We start from the raw sequence: 21,215 nt of genomic DNA, 5'->3' as shown, positions 1-21,215 counted from the left end.
GCCCCTTCCCCTGATAATCAGTCGGCTATCTTGATTTCCGGAGCTGCGACTGTAATTTTGCGTGCTTCTTGTTCATGGCAAGGCGGCTGATAACCAGCGGAAAGGAGCTGTGTCGTGCTTGCGGGAACAGCCTAGCAGACGACGGTTGCACTAGCGGGATCATTCGGCGCATGCGATGTAATCTCGTTCATTTGCCGCATTCTACGTGATAAGGCGTTGACCCACGCGTCAGTCGACGCTCTCGTGATATTACTAAAAACTTGGCCGGCTGTATATTCTGTCTTGTCAATCAGGGGTGTCAAGTAATCGGGCCAGTGCTTTCTACCGCCAAACTACCGCAAACATCAAGGTTTGCTGTTTCACCGTGTTATCTCAATTTATGGTCATGCATAGCTGCACAAGATGCGATTGGGTGTGCAACTTGTTTGTATTTTGAGCACTGGTGCTTAAATTTCAGTTCGGATACATAAAAGGTCTATGACGGGGGCTTTCGCAACATTGTAAAAGCATGTGCATCCGACAGGTGTCGCCGATTCCGTAATTCTAAGGGGTCGATCAGCACCGCAGTCATATTCTCTGCCACGTCTCGCTTCTTCGAACCGGCCGGAACTTAAGAACACCCTACCTTCAAGAAAGCTAACGGCCCGCACTCCCGCATCGAGGTTGACGCACCCACGTCAAGATGCCACGGAGAGTACGACGACGTCCCCGTATTAACCGGCCACAGCAATTTGAGCAGGAACCCGTGCGTAATTCTCTGCGTCGACGTGTATGGCTGTGTCTGCGCACTACTGGCGACCGAATCAACGCCTTCCGAATGTGCTTGTGTCCACGAGGCGGCTCATGGCTCATATTTGCGCTTTTCGGATTTTTTTTTATTGTTGGGTGTGTGCTAGTGAAACGTGGTCTCCCGTACAGTAGCGGAGGGCAACACCAGGCGACAGTTACTCCGGCAACTACAGTTACTCCGGCAACTACAGTTACTCCGGCAACCACAGTGACCACGGCAACCACAGTGACCATGGACGAGTCTTCCCAGCCCAACGCTGATGAGCTGCAAACGGAAGCCGCACCGCCAGTGCAAAACGAAACTAGTTTCCGCATCCTGATGTGGACTGGGCCTGGTCGGAAGCGTCGCGTTGAAGGCCGGCCACTGCCAAGCACCGGCGTGCTCCCGCTGCGTTTCTGCTTGTTCCCGGAGCGTCAAGCCACACCAGGACAGCCAGTGGTGGAAGTGCATCTTTCGAACTGTTACGTGACCAGCGACCGCTCTCTTTTCGAGCGCAGCGAGGCAGTCGTCTTCGACGCCTCGGACATTCACGCAGTCTCTCCGCCAACGTTCCGCCCGCCGGGGCAAGTGTGGGTGTTCTGGACGCATCGCGGCAGTGCGCCTATGGCAAACTTGGGCACGATGACTACGGAAGACTTCAACTTCACTATGGGCCGCCGCCAGGACGCTGACGTTTTTATTCCTTTTGGGAACTGGACTCCGGTCGTCGGGAAAGCTTTCCCCGAGCCGGCCCGGAACATGCACGAGCGGAAAAACAACGCACTGCTTTTCGTCAGTGACTGCGACAGCAAGGAGGGTTCAGAGGAGCTCATGGAAGTGATGGAGGCTGTGGGGGGCTCGACGATACGCAACTGCGGCGTGTCCGACGGCGGCTGGTTGGATATAAGTCTTACCCAGTCGGCGAAGGACTATCGCTTTCTCTTTGTCGCCGATTCCTCGGGATGTTACGAGCATCCTTTAGAGGCCATCTATGACGCCTTTAGGTTTGAATTGGTACCTGTATATTTTGGATCGATGGATCTGGGAGCTTTGCCGGAGCATTCTGTCGTTCGCGTGAGGTATCTGTCACCGGTCGCCGAAGTCATTACACAGCTAAAGGGCCTCGCAAATGACCGCATTTTGTATAACAAGTATTTCCACTGGAAGAAAACGGGCTCTGTAGTTCAAATAGACGATTTGTGTTTCCTGTGCGGCGCACTTCACAAGGGAATCCAGGGGCGACAGGTCGACGCTCTGTCTTGGTGGAATAAGACCAATGTCTGCCCTTTAAGCCACAGAGTAGCACAGAGTCATAGCCACCCCGCTGATGCCTATATTTTATCGGAGCAAGTCTAGATGTTTTGGTGTGGTGTAGTTTTTGTACTAGTGCAATAACGCTTTGTTTAACGTCGAGCCATTAAACGAGTTTTGCCTGTGCAGACCAGATGTCCACGCACCCCTTTTACTTGCGATTTTGGGATCGCGTCATTGTAATCAAGCCCGTTCTGGATTTTATTGAAAGCTGGAATACTTTCGGTAGCTGACTTGACTTTTTCCACTACAAGAGCGCTTGCAGCGGCGTACACGAACATCGCAACACTGCTGGCTCTTCCGACCACGATTTGCGTTGACGCTGCTGTCTACTGCTATTCAAGATCAGCGCCCATAGCGATAGGCAAGACGCGTGCTTTGCATGCGTACCTCAGTCCGCGTTTTAAACTTAATGCGGAACGTTCGCTCTTTGGATGCGCTGTTGACAAAGTACAGTACATGGGGGATCGAAAGAAATGCGAACAACGAAGCGCACAGCCTCCGACGCAAGCTGCACCATCTGGCTGCAAAGTCCGTGAACTGCGCGTATGCGCGCTTCTTCGAGAGCGTTTGAGAGTGCGGCCTACATTTATGGGAAATGTCTGATCAACAAGTGACGCCAGTCATTTATTTTGAGGCGCCTTTTTACGCTGCGTCGCCACTGAGCAGGATGATCGTTGAAGGGCATTATGCTGGCTGCGATCAGCCTCCTGCGCGCTTGGCTCCCGAATGTAGTAGATAACAGGATGCTCAGTGGTGACAGGGCATAAACAGACGCTTCAAAATAAATGCCCGGCGTCGATTCTTTAGCAAGCATTTCCTCTAACAGTAGGCAACACGATCACAGGCTCTGAAAGAGCTACGCATGAGCGCAGTTTACTGACAGTGCAGGCAGCTGACAGTGCGACATGCGTCGGAGGCTGTGTGCTCCGTTGTTCGCATTTCTTTTAATCCCCCTCTGTACATTCCTCAGTGCCAATGATTGGACGTTCAATGGCTTCGAGTTTTGGAAGCGGCCGCCGAATGCCAACCAGGGTCAGTTTGAAATTCACCCGGGCGTGCCCAGGGCAGTCGTCAGAGTTTCTTAGTAAGTATAAACCTTTTCATTCGTTAATCTTTCGTAAGATCAGGACATCTCCTGGGCTATGTTGCGCATGCGCAGTTACATATTCCTGTCGACTGCGCCAATTATAGGGCCGCTAGCACAGCCCACTTATGAAATGGCAGCTTACAGGACGTAAAAGTTGAAAAGGTCTATATACTAGAGAGGAAACTGCTCCTGGGAATCCATGTCGTCGTGGGGGGTTATGGGAAGAACCCCGCTTCTTTCTGGCTTGGGCTTGACATGACAATAGCATTCCTAAGCGGTTTGGGGGATTTGCTTTCATCAGTTCAGTTCAGTTTTTATTTCCTAGAAAATGGTGTGGTTTCCCGGGTAAAAGCTGCCTTAGCAGCTTGACAAAGCCCTGGAAACCACATACAAGGCAATAGCAGGAAGCACAGGAAAGTGTAATGTAATTCAGACTTGATTGATTGTAGGGTTTTAACGCGCCGACGCAACGCAGGCGATGAGGCGCGCCGTAGTGGAGGGCTCCGGATTAATTTTGACCACCTGGGGATCTTTAACGTGCGCCGAAATCTCGTACACACGGGCGTTTTTGCTTTTCGCCTCCATCAGAAAAGCGGCCGCCGCGGCCGGGAATCGAACCCGCGACCTGTAATTCAGACTACTTAATCATGTAGAGTAACACAAGAAGCACATCATACAAACTTTAAGAAAGTACCACGGACAATGAAGCATAAGCTATGCAAGTTAACAAAATGTGCATAAATACCAGTGCATCTACATTCTTCCTACAGGCACAGTACAAGAAGTAATATATAGTAGTAACGCTTTATAGCATTCACAAAAAAAAAAGAAATCTGATCAGAAACATTATGAGCAAACGCACAAGGCATACCTAAATTACGATCCACCAATTACAAGTACAGGATAGCAAAAACATCAACAGCACGAAAAAAACAACTATGTACTTAAAAGGTCAGTCCACCTGAGTGAAAAAGCTCCGTGGTTCTTTTTTCTTAGCTATCTTTGTATGACGATATTTATTGAGTAATAATTGGAGATTATGCGATTACGACTGCCACTTATAATTTGTTCGAAAATGAGGTATATGCTATAAAGCCGGATTACGTGTGTTTATTACGGTGTTGGGATATGTCAGTCCAGCTAGTGATGTTAAGAAGGAAATCGAGGATGTTGATGAAAAAGGCATTTTCTGTAGCAGACTGAAACGATAAGGACGGTCAATTCTGATGATAGTGTATTTTGCGAAAAGATGCTCTGTGCTCTGCGTACGTTCAACATTTCGATATAACGCATCATCTTGTTTTGAATAAACCAAAGCATATTTATGTTACTCTGCGTCGTGGTCAAATACACTAAGCTGCAATAACTTATCTGTGAAAAGAAAAGGGCGTAATATATTTGTACAGTCAAATCTCGGTACAACGAACTTTTTAACGAACTTTTCAGATTAACGTGCATACAAGAAATCCCACGCCGACTGTTTATAGTTTTAATGTAAAATTATTTCACTACTAAGTACTTCAGAATAGCAACCTTTTCAATATAACGATCGTTTCATTTAGTTGCGTGCCATGTTAACAACGCCTCAGTACTACGAACACATATTTGCAAGGCCGGAGATTTTTAAGCAATCGCAGGCAACCGGAGCCGTATGCTATCAGAAGACACGGCAAAGCGCAGCGCAGAAGAGGACGTCTTGCAACTTGCTCCGCAGAATGCGCGAGCCGATACGACAGTGAGAAAAAAGAAGGTGAGGACAAGAAAAAAAAAAATGAAGCATGGGTAGCCTCCTCCGTCCAGAAAGCCTCGGCCCGCGCTATTCGCGCCCTACCCGAAGTTTTTCTACCTTCTGCCGCTGCTCGGGTGGCTTGCTGGACCTTCACGGACATCAGCGGAGCTTACAACAGAGGCAATTCTCCAGAGCGTGGGCATTCAGGATGAAGAAGGCAGCGAGGACGGCATGAGCGACGATGCCTCTGAGGGTTCCGCGGCAGCACTCAAAGACTGCGACGAGTACGTGACGACTGCGGATGTGCTGGACAGCATACGAAAGCTCCGCACATTTCCGGGGAAAAACCGCACGGCTACTGAGTGAGTCAACAGGAATGTGGAAGAGTTAGAGTCCTTCGTGCTAGGAAGCTTGTGCTGCACGCACCAGAAGAAAATTGCCAACTGCTTTAAATAAACGTGCACTGTTTCATGATCACTTGTGCATTTTGTGTAAAAAAATGACTTCAAGGATGCACTGCTCTACAGATAGGTTGTCTTAGGCATTGAAATATTATTTGCTGTCTTAAATTTTTCGATTTCCGCTACAACGACCTTTCAGAATAACGAGCAATTTTCCGCGGCCCCCTGAAGTTCGTTATATCGAGATTTCACTGTAGCTTAGCCTTAAGCGGAAGTAGACCTCTACAGCGAGAGACCGCGCCAGTAACCGCGGAAAGTTTCTTAGTTAGATGGTGGATATGTGTATCCCAAGTGAAATGAGAGGACAAGTATACGCCAAGCACCTTGTGGTCACTAGTACTAACAATTTCTATTGGTTCATTATCAAGGAAGATATGTTGGGTTAGGTTATATGTTTTCTTCCTTGCTGAAAATATAATTGCTTTACTTTTTGCAGGATTAATTTTGATTCTGTTATTTGACCAATCAGAGATATCATTCAGTACATTGTTGCATTTGTCTAACATGCCATTGATATCCCTTGCGGAGAAAAGAAGTGTGCTATCGTCAGCATATATAACGTTTGTTTGTTTGTTTATTGTTTATTTCGGCAACAAAGGAAGTTGCCCTGCCCTGGAAGTTGCCTTGGAAGTTGTCTACTAGTTTGGGGCGCTACGTCAAAATCAAACATTCATGTTCTTTATTTAATGCAAAAACGTGGTTTACGATTCATTCACAACTTATCAAGTCGACAACATGTTTCTTCCTATTTTAAATATAGCTACATATTGACTATTAAGGATATGTATAATCAACGCTTAGCCGAAACAGCCTTCCTGAACTTGAAACCAAACCCAGAAATATTTTTATCATTATACACTATTACTGATCCGCACTATAGTCTCAGACACACTGCATTAAAAAAAATTCAGACTAGGACAGGATACGGCATGCAACTGCTTCAATGGCAGATACCAAATATTTTAAATATGTACCCTTCTCTACTTGATGTGATGCAAAGCTGCTCTTCTCTGCTAGCCTTCCGGAAAAAAGTTAAACGGCTTCTACTCGAGCAATATTGTCATGTTCTTCCGTCTCCTCTTTTGTAGCTCTGTTATTGTGTGCGTTTTTTTTTGTTTTTTTTTGTAATAATGCTTTTGTGTTGTAATCTCAGTAAAAAAACTATTTTTTCTTGGTGTGTAACAAGAGTTATTTTATTACGCATATTTATGCTCACAAATTTTGACTACAGATTTCAGAAATAAATACCAACTGTGTATGGTTAGCCTGATATTGTTGTTTAGTTGAACATAGAATTGTATAAGGTATGAATTACAATTTCTAAGCCATTTTCATTTTGTACCAAACTGTTGTTTGTGTGGTTGTTGTACCAAACTGCTGTTTGTGTGGTTGTTGTACCAAACTGCTGTTTGTGTGGTTGTGCTGCCTGGGGCTAGGGGCCTAGTCAGGCGACTTTAAATGTTGCCTTTTGCCATAGCCCCAGGGCAACTTCCTTTGTTGCCGAAATAAACAATAAACAAACGTATAGCGAACATCGGATCCGACGGACACAATGTCATTGATGTAGGTGCTAAATAATGAAAATAAAAACCCCAAGATACTGTCTTGAGGGACACCGCAAGCTATTGGTAAAAGAGAGGAAATATGGTTGTTAATGTACACGCACTGGTATCTTTCGGTCAGGTAGGATTAAAGTAATGTTAACTGAAGACCTCGAGTTCAATAAGATGAGAGCTTTTTAAAGAGAATACTGCGATTTAAAGAATCAAAGGCTTTTGTAAAATCAATAAAAATACCAAGCGTAAAAAGATCGTTTTGGATATTTTGTAAAATGGTTTCTTTTAAGGTCAATAATGCAGTTTCTGTAGAACAGTTTTTCCTAAACCCAAATTGGCATTCTTCTATAATGTTTTCCTTGTCAAAGTACTTTGATATTCGTGTAAAAATGATCTTTTCTAATCCCTTTCAAAATACTGGAAGCATTGATATGGGCCGGTAATTTGATACACTATTCCGGTCACCACCCTTAAGTATTACTGACACACTGGCGCGTCTCATCGCTTTCGGAAAGATTGCTGCTTGCAGTGCCAAGTTAAATATGTGTGTGAGAGGGGGAACGACGAATTCTAAGGTGCATTAAATTGTTTAATTTGTAGACCATATATGTCTATATCTCTACTATTCCCGAGCTCTATAAAAGTGGTAAACACTTCTTGTTCATCCGTTGGCTGAATGACAATGCTCTCAACAGAACTGTAATTCAATGTATTAATAGAAAATGAGTCTCCCGAGGAAGCTACGCTTACGAAGAATTCATTGAAATGGTCTGAGAGCGCTGTACCACTAAGCTGAAGGTTGTGAGTGTTTATTGTTAATGGTGGATAGTTTCGAGGTACGAGGTAGCCAAAGGTACAAGGTAGCTACGAGGTAGCCAAATCTTCCCTGTTCTGTGGTAGCTGTGAGCCGTGGCAACTGCGTGTTCGGTGAAACGGCGGAAAGTACGTGATAGCACAGAACAGGGAGGATTTTGTGATAGTGCCTAACGTTGGTCATGCCGGGGTCGAAGGAACGTACGAACGAGCGGGCAATATGCCGCCGCGAAAGTTGCAGCTGACGAAGAAAAAGAAACTAAACGTACTTCGACGAAGACGAGATAAGACAGATCACGGCCGGACTGGAGCAGCGGCGAGCGCGCACTTTCATACGGCCTGCGCACCCAAGAAGGAACCAATACAGCAGATTCTTTACAGTGGGGGCGCTTCGAACCAACCCTCTGCCCTTCCAACCCGCCTTTCTGTTAGTCGACGCATCGCTTCTGGCCGAGCGCAGCTGTGTGTTTTTGACAGTGCGCTTCGCTGCCGGCGGGCCGCTCAGCCCGACCGGAGCGTGAATAGCAGAATCACGTTTAGCTAAGCGATAACCCTATCTCCCTCGACGGGAAATCATTCGTGTCACTGGTCGTGCCCTGTGCCTGTGCAAACCAAGACATCATCCGAAAGGAAAAATAAAAAATAAGAACTGATATTTCAGTCACGGAAAATGCCGCGTTTACTGCCTGCCTCACCATTTTCATATAATACAGTCGCTGATAAGATATGAAGGCCTCGCATATTTTTCTTCATGTGCCCCGAGTTAAAATGTTTCTTTCAATTTTTTGATTAGGCGCTTCCGAGTGATAATGTTAGGCTGTTTGACCCTATCAGACCAAAAATTCAGAAGGGGGGAAGGAGTCACCTATTTTAATGACGCACATGTAAACTTACATAGACAGGTATCACGTGTAGCCACGGCAGGGCTGGGGCAGTGGCAAATGCGCGTGCGCCACCTCTCTACCCCGCCCGTGCTGTATTGTCAACCGGCGAGGGTTGGTTCGCAGCGCCACGAACTAGCGCCGCTGAAAGGTGGGAATTATACCCGAAGCGCAGGCCGTATGAAAGTGCGCGCCCGCCGCTCCTCCAGCCCGGCCGTGGACAGATACGGGCGCCTGTATCCTATCTTGTCTTCGTCCAGGGGTGCTATTCCAGAAGGCGCGAGTTTGAGCGCGCGAAACTCGGGCAAGGCGGAGCTGTGGTTATAATAATAAGCTCATGATAATATTTTGGGGCAGGGTTGAAACGCATGAAAAATGTGATTCATGCTATTTGCTGATTATTGAGGTGACGTAATCGGTCCAGTGCAGCGCGCACCAAGGATGCGCCACTAGGGCGTGGCGCATCTTTCTGTGCTTTCTCTCGCTCCACTGATGCACTGGTAGCGGCTACTGGGGGCACGCCAATCCAATGACTTCACTTTATTGTACTTTTACTTTATTAATCTGTATATCACTACAAAGTCCATTTTATTTTTTATTTCATGCGTTCATATGAGCTTTTTGTTTGAAATTTTTCGTCCTAAGAAGTAGTTTCTACCGTCGGTGGCCGACAGTACAATCACGTGACTATGGCCGACTGGCAAAAAAAGAAAGCGGGTGATAGAAGCGCGCCATATTCAAAACAGTTGCTGCTCTTGTTTCGTTAGTGAAACCCTCCGCTTTTCGACACAAAATTTCCTCGGCGCGGTCCAGTCTGCTTACGTGCTGTTAAGGCGAAACTCTGGTGAGACGTATTAGCAACTTCTTTTTTAATTTATTGTACTTGCGCCTTTTTCCTCGCTTTAGTTTCTTTTTTTTTTTTTTGGCACGGATTCCTTTAAACGGCTTTTTTTTTTCTGCCGTTGCGTGTTTGCGTCAGTTTCTTCTCTTTCATTTGTTCGTCTTAGTGTGCAAGCAGACTGGAACACGCCACAGCCTCCCTAGAATCGCGGTTCTGGGAGGGTGGTGTGCACCTGTCCTACTCCTGTGACGTCACGTTCAGGCTTCACTCTGCACGCACTATTCTACAACTGTTACTTTTCGAATTCACCGTGTTATGAATTTTGCGAACCGGGCACGTTAGTTCCTCAAAGCTCCCAGTTGCGGGCCAGTCTCCCAAGTGCCCATGTGTTACGTAGGAAGGAATAGCAACAAGGAGAACGACTTTTCGTATTTGTTTGCTTTATTTTATTTTGCTATCCATCGCTTTTATCGAAGAAGCTCTCCACAGTAGCTTTTTTTATAGAGTTCAATCCGCTCATAATCCTCTCTTCTTTCGCGCCCTTCCCACTCCCGCTTACCCTCCATCTGGCGTCACGCGGTTACTTTAAATCTTAGCTCTCCCCTTTACTCGCTTTCCAGGCTCTGCGTCCTGCCATACGGCGGTGACGCCAAACAAAACCCGTTGAAATGTGTAAAGATCGCTTCTGACAATAGACACGCGCCGTTTATTGTATTGTAGCGAGGATAATGAACAGATGCAACAGGCCATCAAGCTATCGTATCGGGGTAGGCGCCGTACCAGCATCAACCATGTGGAAAAGGAAGGTAGGATTATTTCCAATCCAGAGGCGGGGATATAGGCCAAAGAAGTGTCAGGGGAAGAAGATGAACCCCGTAAGGTGCATCCGCGAGAAACGAGCTGGGTTCTCTAAACCTCTGTCTAAACACTCGGACCAGCGTTCCTATCGGCTTTACCCCTGCGAATACACCACCTCAACCGGCTATAGGTGCGTCCACGGAGCAAGATGGTGCGTCCATTGTCTCCTTGACAGTATCTGTAATACCAGAGTCCTTCAATGCCTTTCTGGTCACTAAACTTCGCCGTCACGCTATGGGAGAGCTTCGTACGCTGCCCAGGGAGGCCGCGCCGCGGCGCTGGTGTTGATTGGGGGACATCGGGGGGCGTGGTCAGAGCGCGTTTGGTAGGGAACGGACCACGGAGTAAGATAAAACGGACGCTTGCCGCCTTATCAGCAGTGTGCTTTCGCTTTGCGTGTCGTGGGCCGCTGAAATGGACTTATCATTTTGTGAGTGGCGAAAAAATTTGGTGCGAACGGGCATGCTGCTACAGCGTTCCTGCCTGTCGGTCTGGCTACAGAGCAACGGCGGCCGCCCGATGCCCTCCGATCTGCGGTGGCGCCCCTCGCGGTAGCCTTTGTACCCGTACGAAACTTGGCCGGGAGTTTCATGACCAGAAAAGCATTGAAGGACTCTGGTAATACGTATAAGCTTTCCTGCCAGTAACCTTTTAACAAGAAATGCGCGTCACGCCACCCCTTGAGAGGTCTGTCTGTCGCGCTGTGATAAACAAAACGCACAGTCATGGAACGCTTCGTTGGCAACTGTTTTGCGAGCAGACAATAGCTTAAGCGTACGTTCCGGCTGCAGACGGATAGACGGGCGGTAGGAACCTGCGGAAACACGTCTCCACTGATCGTATCCCGCACACACCGGTTGGCGGTCGACTGGTGGCGGTCGATGGTGCGGTCGCCACCAACAATTCTGTAGGAGCCGCCCATCGCGTAAAACCGCAGCGCAGACTACACTTGCTCCTCGACGGTGATGGAGCGAAAGCCACCTCGTCGTCGCAAACGGGGGTCGGGCGCCAGACGAGTTCACAGCCAATGCATAGAACTTTTCGAGAGCTAATATAAAGCTCAAAATTCCCCTTTAGTTTAAAACACCTATCGAGGTAGAAATATGCCTGCCACGGCGACCATAAATATAAACCACGCCGCATTAGCGGCCACCACGGGCGTCCCGAGTTACTCGGCCGTGCAAAACCATGCCCGAGTTTTCTCCGAGTTCTAATGTCAGTCAAATACACCCAGCCCATTCGTGGGCGCGGCGTAACAACCGAAGCCATACCCACCCATGGCGTCCGCTTTGTGGGGGCGTACCGTTGTAGCCACTAAGTCGTCACTTGATGCCCTCTAGCAGCGACAAGAACTTAGCACAAAACAAAAATGAAGTCCCCAGGCCACCTTCAGCTATGGTGTCACAGTCGCGGGGGTGTTCGGTCCGAACTGGAGTTCACTATTGTACAAGCCGACAGGAGAGGCAAAAAAATTGGGCCCATCTCCCCGCGAGGGGGACTCTAATAAATGCGTCGCATAGGGGGTGGGTGTATTGCGTTAACGTTTAGTGTTTGGGGAGTTGGTGGTAGTGAATGCCTTGTATCAGCAGCTTCTTGACGTAGTTTGAATGAGTCAAGGATATAAGGCGCATTCGTAGCCTCCCATTCTGTGTCGGCTTTGTGGCGCAGTGGGTAGAGCACCATGTACATTGCGTTCCGCCCGCAGGGTCGAGGGATCGAAACCAGGCGCCGGATAGTATTTTTTTTATATAGTGTAGGGGGAGGGGTGCGGACAACGACGATGCGGACTACGACGGACGTCAACGCGGGTGACATCGTGAGTTACTGAAATGCTCTGCATTTAAAACGACACGATTTTCCCATGGGAGCGTTCTTCATACACCGTGGAAACATAGTCGATCACTAATGACACAACTTCAACGCCTAAAACGCACTCGCCAATTCTCAAACACGCTCTTCGATTGACACGGGACGATTTCTGATAAGCGCCCGCCGTGCAGACTCAAGCAAGCCGTAAACAAAAGCCATATTTGATGGTCGGGAGCAGGGCGCGTTCCATTCGCTACATCGGACCCGCTTGATTACTTGGTTTGCGCTTGCGCAGAGCTGCACTGGGACAGCCCTCAGGCCACGTTGCGAACATAATTGAGTGGAAGAACAGAACACTGAGAAAAACGGACCGCCCCTTACCGGGCGTGGCCAACAGCCACGCTGGGGATTTCAAAGTAGGAGTGGGGTTATCTAGTTTTAGTTCATGCTCGGGAATGAGTATTGGAGAGCGATTTCAGAAGGTGCTGCATGTGGAAGATAGCACACGCCGTACTTTATCAACGTAAGCGGCCCCAACACAGTGCGCTGAATATGCCAGGCGTGCTGCGCGCGATTCCGGTGGTTTTGCTCAAGGTGTATCGAATGCTCCACTATCACTACTTTCATAACCCAAGCAGCTCGAAACTCCGGAGAAGGCGAAACTCGGGCCTTCTGGAATAGCGCCCCAGGACTGCCTAACGCCACGTTTTCTTTTTTCTTCAAGTATGAACCAACTCGCTCAGCAACAAGTTTTGTTAAACTGCACCTGACGGTCGGTGCACCGGTTCACCACGAAGGCGACGTTTTCATAGGTATGCTCAAAAACATTTCCATGCTCTTCAAACAACTTATTTGAAATAATGGTAAACTAATAAAATAAGAGTCTCTAACGAGTTTCCCAGAAATTTTAACATTGTTGTTAACTACCAGCTTGGCGTGCAGAATAGTAGGCACAACCGTTCGGGCAAAAATACGCTGTATACTTCCTTTTTCCATAGCTTTAAAACAGCATGTTTTATTTTCCGCTTAATAACACACCATTGTTTGTGTTTCTGTGGCCCCGTATTCTAATATACGGCCACTAAAACGTTTCAATCCAAGCCAATGACAAATTTAAGGCGAGCGCATGGTATAATGGCGGCGCATGACCATAGAGTTCCATAGTAATATATAATACTAGAATGAAACTCTATGCCTGAGCACGAGGTCGCGGGTTCGATTCCCGGCCGCGGCGGCCGCTTTTCTGATGGAGGCGAAAAGCAAAAACGCCCGTGTGTACGAGATTTCGGCGCACGTTAAAGATCCCCAGGTGGTCAAAATTAATCCGGAGCCCTCCACTACGGCGCGCCTCATCGCCTGCGTTGCGTCGGCGCGTTAAAACCCTACAATCAATCAAATCAAACTCTATGCGCATGACGACACAGGCGGCCTTGATATGAGCCGCGTAGACGCTAGCGCCAGATTCCTCTCTAGTGTATGCTGCAAGAAAATCTATGGTGTCAGAAGCGGCGACATCCATAAGGTCGATAAGAGCGAGCCAGGAGAAATAATGGCAGCGCCTCCAAGCGCATGCGCAGACAAACGTCGCGCTTAAGCGCTCTGTTTTCGCCCGCTATTGTTCCAAACTAGCACTGAGGACCCCTCTGCACGGCTAAACTTCCGAACCGAAAGCGCCGTTTGCTTGCGCTAAGGGCCGCATTTTCGACGCTGTAAATTTACCGTGAACTGCGAATTCGCCGGAAGCTTTATTAGATTGGCTTTCACTTTTGGTCACGTGCTTCCCGTTGACAAAGCGGTTGTGTGTGTTTTCGTCATTTTGACGTTTCATGACGTTTACTGGCACCAGTTCTGAAGTTTGCCTTATTTCTCTCTGCTGAAAGCGCATAATTCTTGGCCGGCAATGAAAAACTACACGAAATGCAGCGGACATGACAACGTAGGCCTGTCTTTGCTATTCAACGACAATACGGCTTGTATGTGACGCCCTCTCAGTGATTGGCTGACAAGACGTGACGTAATATAAACAACGTTGGTGTTGACGCTTACAACATTGGCAACTTCAGCCTGCGTAAAAGTGATGTGATGTTACGTAACAGCTTGCAAATGGCGGCTGCTGTCACCGTGAAATAGGGCAAAGCATTTCACCAACCTTCGGCGCCGTGAAATCCCCCTGAATTTGCAGCAGGCGCAGTTTTGGACGAAGCGCGGTTTAAAACTGTTTTCTTGCGAAAGAAATAATAGTTTTCAGAGTTTTCAGTCAGCTGTAACGGCGCATAAAAACAACGTCCCGTATTTTGTTTTAATGATTGACACTAAAATAGAAATTAGTTGGTTGGCGTGACTTAACATAAGAGGGTAGTACAAGCCTCCCGTGTTACAAAGAACCCAACGCATGGAATTTGTCCACACTCCTCCTAGTAAGCTGGATGGTGTGGGAAGCGCCTTGGCACAATACCTTCTGGGCTAGAGGGTGTTGCTCGGAGCCCCTCGCCTTGAGCTCCCTTCACTCGCCCTCCGCCTGCCGTGCGGCCACCGGGCCGCAAGACTTGGAGACGTCGGCGCCCGAGAGATGGCGCTGATGGACGCGGAGCAGCGGCAGCGATGTGGAGGAGCGGACGGTGGTGTGGAAGAACCGCGCGCGGGACTGGGACTCGGGACGCTGAGAGTTGTTGTGTGTGCCTGTGTGTGTAGCCGGACGGGCGACAGCAAGGTGATGTGAGTAAAGAGTTTTCTTGTACTCAACCGCAGTGTGCCTCGTTTCTTGGCATGCCGTAGAGAGCAGGCCCACAAGGGTCACATGATCGAATTTAAGAGAAAACTAACAAAGAACCTCACTGTTTGATTTATTACTGCGCTGATTGAGTTCGATCCTGACGAATTAGTAAATCGGCGGCATCGGTACGATCCAACGTTATCAGTTGTAGCGTATCGCTGTCCTTACTGCGTCATACAACCGATAGTCACGGCCGTCTTTTTCTGCGATCATGTCATAAACTTGTAACATAGCAGCAGACGATAGAGGTGGCGGTGATGGCAGGGAAGGTGATAACGCAACAAAGCTTGCGTTAAAGCAGAGAGTTCACCGATGTACCTAAAAGCGATTGAAAGAAATATAAAGATACCGTAAAAAAAAGATCATGGGATGTTGTTTAGCTCAACACCCGCCTTTCGCTCGTTTTTGGATCAAAGTTACATGATCGCCTTGTGGTGTTGGCGCCAATTTTAACCTGAAGAATTGTGTTTCCTTTGCCAGCCTGTGCTGGCGCCCTAATTTTTATAATGCCAAGTGTTTTTATATCGTTTATGCGCAATCTTTGACAGCTTGGATGTGATATTTATAAGCTACGCGTCCAATTACAGTCATGATTATGTCAGAGCTATACGTGGAATACGCCACTGATTGCTTACGTTGTGCTCACGCAAAAAAACATGGTGAATTCACCGTGAATTTGTGCCGTCGAGAATATGGCCCCAAAGCAGGTGTCAGTGCCGGCAGCTCTTTCATTGCGCAAACACACACACACACACACACACACACACACACACACACACACACACACACACACACACACACACACACACACACACACACACACACACACACACACACACACACACACACACACACACACGCACACGCACACGCACACGCACACGCACACACACACACACACACACACACACACACACGAGTAAGTGAGCCTGATGAAGTGAGCCTGATAAAGTGAGAACACACCTGATGCCAACAACCCGCCCTGGTGGATATGTGAGCCCTTTGGACAATTCGAGTAACCTTCGCGTCCCATGCATGCCCAAAAATTGAAGTGCGGCCAGCCACATTTTACAACAGGGACGTTTGGCATGGGCCGTAAAATCGACCATCGCGGATTTCTTCAGTAAAAGTTGTGGCTCATCCTTGCATGGTCCAGAATGCTTCCTCAAAATATTTTTGTGCAAAAAAATTTGTTCTTTTTGTAGCCACCCTTTTATCTCCGGTGTTTAAGGAAACATAGGTCTGTCAAAAAAATCATAAAAAATTTCTTCATTTTTAATTGCCACCATTTTTTGTGAACATAATGTTGAGCGTCCGCCCTAGCCGCATTTTAAAAACATTTTTGATTTTTTTCGCTCCTGTTACTCCATTCAGAAAATACACGATATTGCGCATTTTCAAACATTTATAGCAGTTACAAGCACACTCTCTCAGCCAATGAACCACTTTTTTCTGGATTTAATCACTGTGGACAATTCGTAAAAATATATTGACACTGAAAAAAGAAATGTGCGGGAAAACATTTGTCAAATTTGGAAAAATCTCCTTTCCGGCCCATATTCACCACTAAATTGCGCCTTGCTGGTCTAGTAGTAAAAATATCAAATGCAAGGCATTAACTAGTACAAATTATCGCTGTTTATTTTACAAAGTTTAATCGGAACATTTCTCGTATTAGCAGAGGAAAAAAAATTTGAATGTGAACACCGACACTTCCCTACGTTGTTCCACAGAGCGTCTTCTCTGCACGGCATGGGCCTGCCTTCATCAAAGACGCGCAAGCCAGCGGCTTCGCGCTGCAACAATATCTTTCCTTCCAATGGCATTTCATAGCGTAAATACGTGAAAATGGGATAGTTCGCGTGTTGGTGGGAGAAGTACAACGAGTACCTTACGTGTAGCTTGCAGTGGCGATTAGCAAAAATCTCTGCTCGGCTGCGCTCTGCTCAGAGTTTAAGAAGGTGCATAACGGGCTTCGGCTGATCCTTGTTCACTGTGGTATGTATAGTGCAGTCTGTAGGTACAGATTGCAGCGTAGAAATCCTGAGGTTCTCGGCAGTTAGTGAAAAAGCTCGTTCATAAGAGCGGACTTTGTTCCAGCGAACAGTTCTGACCTGGCGACGAAGTTTTTGTAACTTCTTTGTGTGCAAGCCAATTAAAATTGGGGAATGGTCGCGTGCGAAGGCGTCTGGCTCCGGATTCCAAGAAGGGTTCCCAGGGCCAAGCCACCACGTAAGGTCCGGAGCATGAGACCGAGTTGAAGGGATGGTAGGCACGGTGGAATTGTTCAGTAAGGAAAAGTTTGTCTTCGTGGAGGTCTCATGAACGTGTTGTCCCCTCTTGGAGTCTTGCTCGTAGCCCGATAAAGAGTTCGGGGCTTTGAAGTCTCCTCCTACGAGTATGGGAGTGCCTGGATACGTTTCCCTAAGGTGGGTGGAGCCAACCAAGGTTGAGACGTGCTCTGCATGGCCTCCCATAATAGGGCACTATAAGAAGGAGTGTTTTGGCTAAGCGCGTTAAAACTGCGACCACCTCTTGCTGTTGGTCACACCATTTCTGAAGATCGTTTGGTGTTCGAGGAACCTACTGACAATGTATAGTGCCGCTTTTCCAGGTGCGTCACCAGTGCGATCGGTCGACCGGCTTCTGATAGCGGGGTACCCCAGCAGCTCTTATCATCCATAGCAGAATCGATCGATTTTCCACAAATTAAAAAAAAAAGATGAACAGAAGAGCCAGGCAGCTTGGCTGGTTGAACTTTATTTGAGCCCATAGAGGGGTCACCATCAAGGCGGCCGATGGGGTGGTCCCCTACTCTCGGGTCCCATATTCTTCCAGCACCTCCAGGCCTCGAGCCACGAGGGCTATGTGGGTCGACATGGTAGGGCCCACCACTGAGCGTAACGAGAGTGATAAATTAACAGTGATGCATCAGATAGCCCACAATTTGGAAAAGATAGGAAAACGAGCTAGTGTAAGAGTTGTATTTTCTGCGCCAAAAAAGCTTTCTGCCAGAAGGGTCAACAAAACCAAAAGAACAATGCCGTCCTGCTCTGCTAAGCACGAAAACCGATTTGTAGAGTGTGTTGAAGGCGCCGTGTATTCGATTCCGCTGTCCGAAAACGCATGTGGGCCAAACGGGACAATGCCTTAATGAGAGATTAAAAGAACACAACTGTAATGTACATAAGGTGATTAGTGGCAACTTAGGTGTCCGCTATAGATTACCGAGGCTGCACCCCGATCTTTCACGCAACACAGGTCATTGCAAAACACGACAAAATAACCAGAGAAATAATTGAGGCTGCAGAAATTGAGCGCCGAAAAGAAAGCTCCCAAAAAGGCTGCGCGGCCGTTTTCCCAAACACCATGTAGCTCTTTGCTCTCATCAGTGACGATGACAGTCTTGGCACCATATGCAGTCTTGCAGTGCTTAAGTTCGTCTTGCAATAGGGCTGCTTCATCCTTTCCATACGTTTACCGTTTCAGGTCATGCAAGTACTTTGCAATCACTGCTTTTCCTGCGCACACAGAAGTTAACAACATTGGTAATCAGAACACAAGGTATCCCTACAGGTAAAACATGGTGCCCCTTACCAGTTTGTTCTATGAGCTTCGCCACAATCATGCTGGGGCGCACATTTAGCTCCAGCAATGGTTTCACGAAGCTAATCTCATCATCACACAGCTGACGTTACTAAGGGTACGACTTGAAAGTTTCACTGCTGACTTCGTGATTGTGCTGCATGTGGATCTCCGTAATCTCCAGTTCCTGGGTGGCTCGCCGTGCTGCTAAGACGAGCTTTGCAGGGCAGTCTTTTTTATTGTCCTGAACAAAGGACAACAGTAAGTCGAAACAACTCCACTGTAATCAGCTTTGTAACAATGGGCACACATACAAGTATGGCAGAGCGACAGCGGGTAGTGGTTGCACCGAAAAAAATTGGCAGAATGTCTACACTGGCTATCTCTCACTGCCAAAAATTTTTTGGCTTGGGCAATTAATCGCTTATACCTCACCAGCCTCGACACATCAGGATCCAAGGATACTTTACAGAATAAAGTCCGGTAATGTGAGTGCCGGTGCGTTGCTCTGAGCATGATTGCTAACTGCACCCAAATTTCACCTTGGCCAAATTTAATTTGGATGTAATCCTCCCATGCCACCTCCTACCATACAATCTCTTGGAAGAATCTCTTGTCAAGGTGGGCCGGAGTTTTAAAGTTCCCTTTGAGACAAAGCGTTTTGAAACTGCAATGCCAGTAACATTACTATGCGCGTTAGTAACAAAACGCAGAATTTATTAATGCGAATTTTACCGTTTGGCTCGAAGGACAAGGCAGCACACTCAAGAACTGAGCATACGGGTGCAGCTCGCAGTTTTTTTTTTTCAGAGGTTTGGAGTGTTCGAACTTAATAATTGTACATACATCTCATCCCAATAGGTTACCCGAAAACAAATCGCTCTAATATTTTAATCTACGACTATAGGTGGGCGGAGGGTTCTCGATTATCGGGAGCACCCCCCCCCCCCCGGTAATTCTGAGCTTTTTAAATGTGTAAGAATTTATAATGTTAATATTGGCTGCTCTGAAACTATCCTTTTACGCGGGCTGTTTTGATCGGTGCTATACATGCTCTGTCTTTACGAGGAAAAGTAGAACGAGGACATGATCCGCAATCGATGCAAAAATGAGATTTACGTGATAAAGTGTTTTAATGACGACCTGCTTTTGGTCCCCGCCTTTCAGGGGCTGAAAGTAAACACCTTTCGGAAGGTACCATGAGGGTTCTTCGGCTGCCATTATAGTGAGAACACACACATCGTCATAGCCCCACGGTGCAAGTTACACTGAGTAATTGTATGGGGCAAATTTGGCGCCCCCTCCTGCCCCCCCCCCCCTTGCGCACGAGAGTGTATTACGCAATTGAACCTATGTGCCAGACTGTCGGCGTATAGTCTCTGGCGGCCGCGGCGAAGGCGGATGACTTGAAGCGTCACTTACAGCTGTACCAACAAGAAGTATACGACAAGGAGAGTTTAGGTGCCCTCGGATTTTTTGTGCGCAGTTATTCTAATTTATTGGCCTTTTATAAACAATTTATAAGCACCGGTTCACAGAAAAATGACCCTAATTTCCAAATTTACCATTTTTCTTGAGCGCAAATCACGTACCGTTATGAACCATTAATTTTTTGTTCATTCCGGAGCTACCGGAACGAAACTTTTAGTTACGAAATCAAGCAAACTTTAGGGTAATTCTATGGCAAACGCCCCAGACAGCAAGCTTGACCATCTCCGATTACACTACAAAAAATTATGGTCGACGACTTCACTACAGTATTCGTCGTTTTAAACAATTTTTTGAGAAAAAAATACTTTTTCTTTCACAGCAATTTTAATGTCATGGCTGCTGTGGGGAACCACGACCGCTCATAATTACAATAGACTTATTATATTGCAAAAAAAGGTACTCAGAATTTTTGCAAATTACCACGGAAGAATTCAGGATTTAAGAACCCATGATTTATTTTCCAAACATGGTTTGCTTAAAGCTAGTCAAGTATATTATTACAAATCGCTACAGTACATCAGAAATAATAACCTTTATAACACCTATACTCTTCACCCAGCGAGTCTGTACTGCCTGTGTGGTAGAAATAGAAAAACACCACAGATCCGTACTAATTATGGCAAACAACACTGATTTCCAGATTCCATGGCTCTTAAATAAAATTGAGGAAAACTATGATTGTAGCAGACAGTTGTCTAACAAATTCATTAAAAAATGCTTCTAGAACTTCGTATTGAATACTCTTAACCTGCCTGTTATTGCTTTTTTTTTTATGTCTGCAAATGTATTATTCCATTTAATATATGTTTACTGTATGTATACAAGATATACGTTCAACAATAATTTGTGTGTTTGCTAGCTACAAACAATTTTTTGTATTTAAGGATTCTACAGCATTACGAGAGAGCCTGTGAATATATGTATTGATCCCCACTCTCCTCACCCTACTCACGTTTCGAGTATATATTTGTGTGCATAAAATTGAATGTTACTGTTTTGATTTCTGTACTTCCGGATTGCCCCGTGAAGCAAGAGCCTCCGTCAGGCTGTAGCCTTTAGCTCTTGCTTCACTTTCCACAATTGGAAAGTGAAAGTGAATAAACTTGATAAACGTGAAACCTATGGATTGCGGTGAAAAATTCACAAAAATACAATATTGTACGGAACGTGCTAAAACGTTTCCAGAGGGTATAAAAAAAAACCGCGCTTCCTTTCATAACACATTCACAGCGGCTAGTGTGTCTCAAT

The 21,215-nt window shown here is 46.8% G+C and overlaps 1 protein-coding gene across 1 annotated transcript; it reads left to right on the top strand.

Moving 5' to 3' along the window:
- The first annotated feature begins 256 nt into the window (after nt 1-256).
- On the top strand, nt 257-2,288 carry LOC144161491 (alpha-(1,3)-fucosyltransferase 7-like). Its single transcript, XM_077692157.1, has one exon. It carries the CDS (start codon nt 683-685, stop codon nt 2,123-2,125), a length of 1,443 nt encoding a protein of 480 aa, XP_077548283.1. The 5' UTR covers nt 257-682; the 3' UTR covers nt 2,126-2,288.
- Nucleotides 2,289-21,215: the final 18,927 nt, after the last annotated feature.

The sequence above is a fragment of the Haemaphysalis longicornis genome, unplaced genomic scaffold (assembly GCF_048455015.1).
Source record: "Haemaphysalis longicornis isolate Haplotype H1 unplaced genomic scaffold, Haemaphysalis longicornis Haplotype H1 scaffold_117, whole genome shotgun sequence".
Classification (NCBI taxonomy): domain Eukaryota; kingdom Metazoa; phylum Arthropoda; class Arachnida; order Ixodida; family Ixodidae; genus Haemaphysalis; species Haemaphysalis longicornis.
This window is presented reverse-complemented; position numbering and strand designations above follow the sequence as displayed.

Bases quoted from the DNA above. Each gene is read 5' to 3' on its own strand.
- LOC144161491 (XM_077692157.1), top strand. From the start codon at position 683: ATGCCACGGAGAGTACGACGACGTCCCCGTATTAACCGGCCACAGCAA.